This window comes from Doryrhamphus excisus, linkage group LG15, assembly GCF_037039965.1.
Source record: "Doryrhamphus excisus strain RoL-2023G ecotype Guam linkage group LG15, RoL_Dexc_Guam_v1.1, whole genome shotgun sequence".
Lineage (NCBI taxonomy): Eukaryota > Metazoa > Chordata > Actinopteri > Syngnathiformes > Syngnathidae > Doryrhamphus > Doryrhamphus excisus.
The window spans coordinates 1,777,367-1,787,818 of record NC_136371.1 but is presented as its reverse complement, the minus strand read 5'-3'; the positions used below and the strand labels follow the sequence as shown (position 1 = coordinate 1,787,818).

The 10,452-nt window shown below is 43.3% G+C and overlaps 1 protein-coding gene across 2 annotated transcripts; it reads right to left on the bottom strand.

Moving 5' to 3' along the window:
* Nucleotides 1-1,005: 1,005 nt before the first annotated feature.
* Nucleotides 1,006-10,393, bottom strand: ccm2l (CCM2 like scaffold protein). 2 transcript variants are annotated; one of them, XM_078796723.1, is made up of 12 exons: nucleotides 10,173-10,393; nucleotides 9,140-9,307; nucleotides 8,962-9,045; nucleotides 7,036-7,219; nucleotides 6,422-6,972; nucleotides 6,224-6,353; nucleotides 4,513-4,576; nucleotides 3,815-3,971; nucleotides 3,554-3,692; nucleotides 3,272-3,419; nucleotides 1,785-1,920; nucleotides 1,006-1,711 (listed from the first exon to the last, which is right to left on the bottom strand). In XM_078796723.1, exons 1-11 carry the CDS (start codon nucleotides 10,200-10,202, stop codon nucleotides 1,785-1,787), a joined length of 1,791 nt encoding a protein of 596 aa, XP_078652849.1. In that variant the 5' UTR covers nucleotides 10,203-10,393; the 3' UTR covers nucleotides 1,006-1,711. The 2 variants fall into 2 exon arrangements, with proteins under 2 accessions (XP_078652849.1, XP_057907261.2); XM_058051278.2 differs by having other exon boundaries at nucleotides 1,006-1,917.
* Between the last annotated feature and the right edge of the window lie 59 nt (nucleotides 10,394-10,452).

Here is a 10,452-nt window from a genome sequence, read left to right as displayed (position 1 = left end):
TTTTTGTCAATATTCAGATAATGAAGAAAGTGACAATGAGTTAAATATTGTGATTAGTTGGGGGTTTTATTTAAAGGGGACCTATTATGATAATTTTTCGACCCTTTGTATTAAGTTGTGGACTCCTATAGAGCAGCTACACACAATAACACGCACAAAAAACTTTTCAGATTTTCCAGAATCTGCACCTATCCCGGCTGTATTTCCTTGGATTTGTGCTTCCTGCCAAAACTTATTAATTTTGTATTAATTTATTAATTGTAAATAAAGTGTATTTGTAAAAAATAATTTGTAAAAATTTCACCCATGGCCCACCTGCGGGTACACCCACGCCAATGTGATTGGCCACAAATCCAACTATGAACCATATAAGGAAGTCCGCCCCTCTGTGACATCACAAAGGGGCAGTTTAACCACGCCTTTTGAAACAGGGCGTGTTGAGCCATCCCAAACTTCTTTCAGGGCTCACTTCCAAATGTGCAAACCTCATTATCTGAAACTTTGGCGTTGTTTAATACGAGAATACAACATTTTAACTACATTTATAGGTCAGAAAAGTAGAAAAGGCGACTGAGAGACTGAGCACTTTATTTTCATTCATTCATTCATTCATTCATTTTCAACCGCTTATCCTCACAAGGGTTACGGGGGGTGCTGGAGCCTATCCCAGCTGTCTTGGGGCGACAGGCAGGGTACACCCTGGACTGGTGGCCAGCCAATCCCAGGGCACATATAGACAAACAACCATTCACACTCACATTCATACCTATGGACAATTTGGAGTCGCCAATTAACCTAGCATGTTTTTGGAATGTGGGAGGAAACCGGAGTACCCGGAGAAAACCCACGCATGCACGGGGAGAACATGGAAAATCCACACAGAGATGGCCGAGGGTGGAATCGAAGTCCGGTCTCCTAGTTGTGTGGTCTGCGCGCTAACCACTCGACCACTGTGCAGCCTCACCATATATTATTCATGAAAGAAATGGTTACAACAAAATAATGTTGACAAGAAAATTGTTTATTGACACTCCAGTAAAGTGTGTTATTGTGAGAGGCATATTTGTGTGATATCATATTGATATATAATATCAATAGTCCTTGGCCTGTGTGTTGCCTCCAGTCATCTTATATTGATGGCTTTAGGACAACAAATGTATAAAATGCAGGCATTATTCACATAATAATGGTAATGGTAATTTGACTACTAATGACTACTAATGGTATGGAATGTGAACAAACATAGAAGACAACAGTCCGAATCTGAAACTGAAACAAATCATTGAATATTCAAATGTTTTATCTGCACACGCAGATTTTAGCCCATGTGGATAATACATGAAAATAATACATAATACAGGAGGAAACAATGTGAGCTAGCCTGGGATTTGTTTATATGTCAGTAGGCCGATGGTACGATGCTACAGTAAATCCTACCACATGGATCATTACAAAGATTATTAGAGCGCTCTGATCCGCTGATGAGCATTACATCCGTCAGCTCCCACAAAGGCACATTAAGCACCACTGTTACCTCGTGTTCAATGCCGCTGTTGACAAAGTGTGAATGACACCAAACACATGAACTGTTCATCTGTAATCGCTGATACGTGAGAAGACTCTGGATCTTGCTGATGTTCAGTGAGGCTGGCAGAGGAAAAGGCCAGCGGCAGGGAAGCAGTGCATCATGGGAAGGTCATGGAACTATGGCCTGGATAATGGGTCAAAAAAAAAGGCACTCGGCTGCTTAAGCTTGATTTTTGTGTTCTTTTCATCTGGATTACTTAAAGGTAGTAGTCCTCCTCCTCGATGTCCTCATGTGTGTCCTCGAAGCCAAGTGCCTGGATGTCATGTGTGATGTCGCTGATGCGGCGGTTGAACTCCTGAGATCCTGAGGCTGAAGAGCAGCTGTTGTACCTGCTGGGAAAATAAACAGTTCATCGAAACACAGTCGGTGCAGTCATCTCAGGTAAGTCTCGGAGGTCCCATCATAAGGTGTTGGAAGTATGGAGCCTTGATGATGGAATTTAGGCCTGCTTTTAAAAAGCCCCAAATAATGACACAGCGTTTTGTGTGTCAGCTTTAATGCTAATCAGTCTCTCTCTACCGGGAGAGAGAGACTGAAAGGACCCAATTTTAACCCTAACCCCTAACCCCTAACCCCTAACCCCTAACCCCTAACCCCTAACCCCTAACCCCTAACCCCTAACCCCTAACCCGTAACCCGTAACCCGTAACCCGTAACCCGTAACCCGTAACCCGTAACCCGTAACCCTAAGCCCTAACCCTAACCCTAAGCCTAACCCTAACCCCTAACCCTAACCCTAACCCTAACCCTAACCCTAACCCTAACCCTAACCCTAACCCTAACCCTAACCCTAACCCCTAACCCCTAACCCCTAACCCTAACCCTAACCCTAACCCTAACCCTAACCCTAACCCCTAACCCCTAACCCCTAACCCTAACCCTAACCCCTAACCCCTAACCCCTAACCCCTAACCCCAAACCCCTAACCCGTAACCCGTAACCCGTAACCGTAACCCGTAACCCGTAACCCGTAACCCGTAACCCGTAACCCGTAACCCGTAACCCGTAACCCGTAACCCGTAACCCGTAACCCGTAACCCTAAGCCCTAACCCTGACCCCTAACCCCTAACCCCTAACCCCTAACCCCTAACCCCTAACCCCTAACCCCTAACCCCTAACCCCTAACCCTAACCCTAACCCCTAACCCTAACCCCAATCCCTAACCCTAACCCTTAACACCTAACCCCTAACCCCTAACCCCTAACCCCTAACCCCTAACCCCTAACCCCTAACCCCTAACCCTTAACCCTAACCCTAACCCTAACCCTAACCCCTAACCCCTAACCCTAACCCCTAACCCCTAACCCGTAAGCCGTAACCCTAACCCCTAACCCTAACCCCTAACCCTAACCCCTAACCCTAACCCTAACCCCTGACCCCTGACCCCTAACCCCTATCCCCTAATCCTAACTATGCATTTTATCCACTTTTTACATACACACTGTAACACAGGAGGCTGCACGGTGGTTGAGTGGTTAGCGGCAGGCCACACAGCTAGGAGACCCAAGTTCAATTCCACCCTCCGCCATCTCTGTGTGGGTTTTCTCCGGGTACTCCGGTTTCCTCCCACATTCCAAAAACATGCTAGGTTAATTGGCCACTCCAAATTGTCCATAGGTATGAATGTGAGTGTGAATGGTTGTTTGTCTATATGTGCCCCACCCATTTATAGACAACCGTACCCTCTCATGGCGGTGGCGGATGTGCTGCTCATGCTGCGTTTGATGCGTCCAAAGCTGTCGGTTAAAATCCCACCCTCGCGGATTCCAATACTTTCCAGGAAGCTTTCAAACACTCCGACATCCTTGTCTGGGATAAACGGGCGCATTCCTGGAATAAGAGCAGGTTTTGGTTCCTTGCAGATACGGTATAAGCAGTCGCAGGAACTGACTTTTGCATATTGTTGCTGAACCTTTCACACAAATATGAACGTGCAAAATAATATTTGGGTCTGCCTTTCTCACCCAGCAGCAGAAACTTGCGGTTGTCTCCGTACAACTGCAGCAGCTTGGAGCAGAAATGTTCTATGTTGGACCCCAGCCTGTATTCTCTCAGCAGGACGGCAAAGTGCTGCAACTCCACAGCGTTCAGTTTGTTCCTCAGCTGCAGGAAAACACATGAAAACACGCTCACTATTAAACCTATGGAATACCACATGGAACCACACAAACGGATTCTCAGGAAAGACGTTTTCTCATCAAGTGACAAAGGAGTGTAACACACACAGTGATCATGTACTCCTGCATGAGCTGCAGGGTGGGGTTGCTCTCCCCCACGTCGTTGGCCGACGCCAGGCTGTGGTGGGATTCCTGCAGAGACAGGGATGAACTCTCGCTATAAGTCTCACTGTAGTAGAGCTCAAACGCGTCCTGGGATCCATCACTAAAAGAGACAAAGACGTGGTAAAAACAATAAAAAGACAACACACAAATGACCGGAACCCTTTAAAGGACCCTATTGTGCTTATTTTTACGCTTGCAAACCTCCTTATCTGCGATTTTGGCAACGTTTAACACGAGAATACAACATTTTAACCACATTTACAGGTCTTTGACTAGGCCACTTTCACACTGCATTGGCATTGGCTGCTGAGCAAGCAGAGCCGAGCTAATACGCAATGGCTGAGATCGAGTGAAAAAAACGTTCTCCTCTTATTCTGTGTGGAAGTGGTAGATTGCTGGCTTTTTTTGTACTTCTTAACCACTCCATTTGAAACACTGAAGTTTAGAATAAGTGAAATGAATGAATGAATGAATTGGAGAGGGGGCTGCACGGCGGACGAGTGGTTAGCGAGCAGATCTCACAGCTAGGAGACCAGGGTTCAATTCCACTCTCGCTTTAATAATGCTAAAACTCGTATTTAGAAGAAAAAAATCTGTTCGTTAAGATTGAATCTTTCTTATCACGGTGGAATATGACTTACTATAAACTGCTGCAACTGCACTCTGGATCATAACTGTAGGATGTGTCCGTCAGGCAGCTGTCACCTACATAAATACAAACAACAATTCAGCAGAGGTGTGGACTCCAATCGCAATTTTCATGACTTTGGACTCGATTTGACAAAACCATGAAAGATATGGAACTCGACTTGGACATTGACATCAATTACTCAAGATATAATGCTCATTTTGCAAAATAGAAGAGGAATCAATAAGGCACTTACTCTACAAATGTCCCATTTCTCAAGCATTCCGGACCCATGTTTCTATTTTACTTTTTATGTCTTTCAATACACTCATTGACATCGAAATGGAAATGGTTTTATTTCTACAATGGAACCTTCATAAAGATTTGCAGAATGCTGTGAAATTTCTGTGTTTGTTAGGAAAATTCCATATTCACAAATCCGGATTGATGTTATGCAAGCCAAATATTCACTAGTTTTCTTCTGAACTGAAAATATTATATGAATCACTGAAGCTGGTATTCAAAAACAGAAAAGCAGTAAAAACCTTTCATACGTTGGAGAATGTGACATATGAGTGTCATGTTTTCTATCGTTTTTATTTTGTTGTTCTTATTTTCAAGCAATATCCCTCGCACATTCCTTTCTCTGTTATTTACTTTTTCTTATTTATGTTGATATTGTTCTGTAGAATTGCACTTTTATGTTCCTGTAATTCTGCTTGTATTGTTTTGTACAATTGAAGTTTGTAATAAAATGGTTAACAAAAACAAAAACAAAAACAAAAACAAAAACAAAAACAAAAACAAAAACAAAAACAAAAACAAAAACAAAAACAAAAACAAAAACAAAAACAAAAACAAAAACAAAAACAAAAACAAAAACAAAAACAAAAACAAAAAAAATCAATTCCTCAATATGTTCCGCCTTTTTAGTTCCGTTTCTGTCGGAACATTTTGAGTGACGGACATGTCAGACAAACTGCAGCATGTGAGACCTTTATCATCAAACGTGGTCAGATCTTTGTCTGTGAGTAAATACATAAACGTTCTGTATTGTATTTACATATTAAGTTATGTATTTTATTATTCGTGACCATCAATCTATTTTGTATGTTGCCGTGTTGTTCTAATGAAGCTATTCCCGTGGTAAAGCTTGGTGGCAAAGTGAAATGTTCAATTCGTCCAGCAGAGGTCGACAGAGCTACTCCTTACCTACTCTCTTCAGTCACATTCATGTATGGTAAATTATGCTAAGAATGTTGATTTTTGCATGTGAAGCTGTAGTTTTAATGCAGAGGAGACCCGAGTTCGAGTCCACCGTCGGCCATCTCTGTGTGGCGTTTGCATGTTCACCCCGTGCATGCGTGTTTTTTTCCCGGGTACTCCGGTTTCCTCCCACATTCCAAAAACATGCTAGGTTAATTGGTGACTCCAAATTGTCCATAGGTATGAATGTGAGTGTGAATGGTTGTTTGTCTATATGTGACCTGTGATTGGCTGGCCTATATCTTGTTCATTTTTTCTGAAGGAGCATGAGGTGGAGATACAGAGAATACAGAGATACTGAGTTTTATTTAGTGATGTAGAGCATGCTGGGTTAGCCTGCTGCTGTGTTTAATGTAACTGTAGATTTGATTCATTGTAGAAGTGTCTAAATAAAATAAACGCATGACTGTGTCCCTCCGTGAAGGATAGGAATTAGATTAGATTTAAAGATAACTCACTCCTCTGCAGCCAGTAGCGGTCTGGCATGGCGTGATGGAACCCAGCTCTGTCAACACACTCAATGGTCTGATGGCCGTAAATGATTTGGAACATCTGGCAGATGAGGGAGCAGTACTCCTCGGCAGCGTCCTACACACAGTACACACATACACAGATCAAAATGATTCCATAATCCGTGTTGGAGTAAAGTGTCCCACCCGGTTCTCCACAGCCAGGATGACCAGGTTGCAGTACGCATCAGGGCAGGGCGTCGGTTCCAGTGGGTTGTGATTCCGTCTTTCCCAGCTGCCGTAACTCTTCCCCCTCTCCCAGCTCCCTGTACAAGCCTGCCGTCGTTCCCAGCTTCCTCCGGGACCTGCCCCGTGTCGCCTCTCCCAGCTTCCGCCCCCTCCGGGCCCCACACCGTTCACGGGCCTCGCCCGGCGGCTCTCCCAGCTTCCACCCGTCTTGCGTGTCGGTTGTCTCCTCTCCCAGCTCCCTCCTGCTCGCTTCCTTTCTAAACTCCCCCCTCCTCCGCCCCCTCTGTCGCACCCACTTCCTCTGTCCAAATTCTGGTTCTTGTCATGGGTACCCCTGGACAGAGAGGGCCTCCAGTCGACTCCGCAAATGGTGTGCCGTCGTTCCATCGTCCCCCCCGAAGGTCGCGGGTCAACATTGCAGCTCATGGTTTGACGTCGTCCATCGGCGCCCGTCGGCTTCTTTCGATCCAGACTGTTGTCCCCGGCAACCACAGTGTCCACATTTAAACCTGAGAGAGAAGCATTTCCTGTATCATGAACTCCCGAGCTGGCCCAGGCTGATCGGTCCTCACCCGTCTTGAGGACCAGGAGGTGCAGCTCGTCATCTCTCAGATAGGACGCGGCGGCAATCTCATGCGTGGGGATTCTCATCAACAGCTTCTCGTTGTCTCGCCACGTCAGCAGCAGGCAACGAGCGGACAGACTCAGGATGCAGTCCTGATCCGTGCTGGTCTTTAAAGGCAGCACCCTCAACTGCTGCTGAACAACAGGACTCAATTGAACTGAGAAATTAAACTAAATTAAATTTCCATGACAACGCAGTTCACATTTAATGCACCACAGACGTAAACACACATTATTGAATATTGGTTATCAACCACAATAATGATTATTAAGCCTATAAATCTTGTTCAGTTGTCATTTTCTATACCGTCCATCCTGATCAGGGTCACAGGGAGCGTTAATGGGCAGAGTTAATGGGGCATTGATCCGGAATTCACTCCAGACTTCCCTGGCATTACCGACATTGATTGTCAATAGATCGATTTTGTGTTTAACCCAACCAGGGACTTGAACTGGGTATCATTTTTTGGTGATCGGGCTTCATTCATTCATTCATTCATTCGTTTTCTACCGCTTATCCTCATGAGGGTCGTCGTAATGGTAATGGTAATGGTAATGGTAATGGTAATGGTAATGGTAATGGTAATGGTAATGGTAATATTAATGGTAATGGTAATGGTAATGGTAATATTAATGGTAATGGTAATGATAATGGTAATGGTAATGGTAATGGTAATGGTAATGGTAATGGTAATGGTAATGGTAATGGTAATGGTAATGGTAATGGTAATGATAATGATAATGGTAATGGTAATATTAATGGTAATGGTAATGGTAATATTAATGGTAATGGTAATGGTAATGGTAATGGTAATGGTAATGGTAATGGTAATGGTAATATTAATGGTAATGGTAATGGTAATGGTAATATTAATGGTAATGGTAATGATAATGGTAATGGTAATGGTAATGGTAATGGTAATGGTAATGGTAATGGTAATGGTAATGGTAATGATAATGATAATGGTAATGGTAATATTAATGGTAATGGTAATGGTAATATTAATGGTAATGGTAATGGTAATGGTAATATTAATGGTAATGGTAATGGTAATGGTAATGGTAATGGTAATGGTAATGGTAATATTAATGGTAATGGTAATGGTAATGGTAATATTAATATTAATGGTAATGGTAATGGTAATGGTAATGGTAATGGTAATGGTAATATTAATGGTAATGGTAATGGTAATGCTAATGGTAATATTAATGGTAATGGTAATGGTAATGGTAATGGTAATGGTAATGGTAATGGTTTTATTTCATTTGAACATGCATCAGATTACAATTGAATGCATCCCATAATCAGTTCCCAGTTCCACATGTCCAAAAGGAGTAGGAAGAAGCAAAGCTTATTAAATCCTACCCCTCCATCTGGTACTTTTACAATCAGTAACTGTTGCATTTGTTCACTTCCTGCTTTCCTAATATTCATTAATTCATTAATTCATTAATTCATTCATTTTCTAACCCTTGTCCTCACGTGGGTTGTGGGGGGTGCTGGAGCCTATCCCAGCTGTCTTCAGGCGAGAGGCAGGGTACACCCTGGACTGGTGGCCAGCCAATCACAGGGCACATATAGACAAACAACCATTCACACTCACATTCATACCTATGGACAATTTGGAGTGGCTAATTAACCTAGCATGTTTTTGGAATGTGGGAGGAAACCGGAGTACCCGGAGAAAACCCACGCATGCACGGGGAGCACATGCAAACTCCACATAGAAGACGACCGAGGGTGGAATCGAACTCTGGTCTCTTAGCTGTGTGTCCTGCACACTAACCACTGATGCGGGCTAAACCAAGTCAAAGGTGGTTTTACATCATAACAAATCAATGCTGATTATCGATATAAGAGTCAGACTACGAACCCGAGCCGTGTCAAGGAGTTGCAGCAGTTCATCTCGACTGGACGGGTTCAGAGAAACGGACACCCAGGTCAGGTGACCAAGGAACTAATCGGAAAGGATAAGCAACTGGTGATCAGAAATGTGCCGTAATATATTTCATTTCACTCTCTTTTATTGGATTTTGTACTTTTTTTTCTACCTTAACCTCCTTTTCCAGGTAGTCGAAGATGAGTCTCTCAGGGTGGATGAGGAAGTCAGGGGCGTATAGGGGGACCGTGTGCAATGGACGCCGGTAAACACTGCCTCGGTCCACAGGCCTGCGACTGGCTTTGGACCAGACCAGACGCTTAATAGGAGAGACAAAACCCTTTGGAGACAAATAACGTCATGTAGAACAAACAATCAGGTTCTACTGAAAGGAAAATGAAAATAAATATTAGGGGTGTCGTAGTTACGTGAGAGATTATTAACATTATTTAAGAGAAGTATAATTGGACCAATAATGTGATGCTGCTTGGTGTAGTCGAGTTGAGCCTTTCTGGAAGAACACGATATTTTTAATCTGTTTTTAAAACATTTCACAGCAGAGAATTAGTACTTCTAAGAGTTTTTAATCATGTATTTTTAGCTACAGACTGTGTTGTACTTTTAGACTTAACTGCATCTTTTTATACAGAGGACCACCAGATCTTGTTCTCCATTTTCTATGCCGCTTATCCTCACTAGGGGACGCTATGCTGGAGCCTATCCCAGCTGTCTTTAGGCAGGGTACAGGCAATCTCAGGGCACATATAGACAAACAACCATTCACACTCACATTCATAACTACGGACAATTTGGAGTCATTAATTAAGAGTTCATTCATTCGTTTTCTACCGCTTTTCCTCACGAGGATCGCGGTGGGGGGGGGGTGCTGGAGCCTATCCCAGCTGTCTTTGGGCAAGAGGCAGGGTACACACTGGAGGGTACACTGGTCGCCAGCCAATCACAGGGCACATATAGACAAACAACCATTCACACTCACATTCATACCTATGGACAATTTGGAGTCATTAATTAAGAGTTCATTCATGCTGGGGGTGCTGGAGCCTATCCCAGTTTTTACAAGTACAAATAATGTTGGCTTGGATATACATATGTTTTTCTGAAATAAATCATCATTTAAAAACATTTAAATCTCACTGGAAAAATCATTTTAATGTCTAAATAATCAGAATGAAATACGGAATTACCTTTCTGGACTTCTTAGGTTCATAATCCATTGTGATCTCACCGCGTGCTCTTCTGGTCCTGAGTCATCTAAGTGGTATCATCGTATTATCAACCACTTGGATCATTTCTTCAAGTTTGTAGTAAAAGTCAATATTTCATATTTAAATATTTCATATTTAGCTTTACTTCAGCATCGGAATTCTCCTTCTTTGCCTCTCGACACTGATTGTTTTGTGCTCTATGGGGGTTGGGGGTGGTGGTGGTGGGGGGGGGGGGGCACAAACACACACAAGGAGGAGC

Coding starts and splice junctions, on each gene's coding strand:
- ccm2l (XM_078796723.1), bottom strand. CDS start 10,202: ATGGATTATGAACCTAAGAAGTCCAGAAAG. Junction 6,973..7,035: donor CCTCCTGGTCCTCAAGACGG/GTGAGGACCGAT, acceptor CTTCTCTCTCAG/GTTTAAATGTGGACACTGTG. Junction 6,354..6,421: donor TCCTGGCTGTGGAGAACCGG/GTGGGACACTTT, acceptor TACTGTGTGTAG/GACGCTGCCGAGGAGTACTG.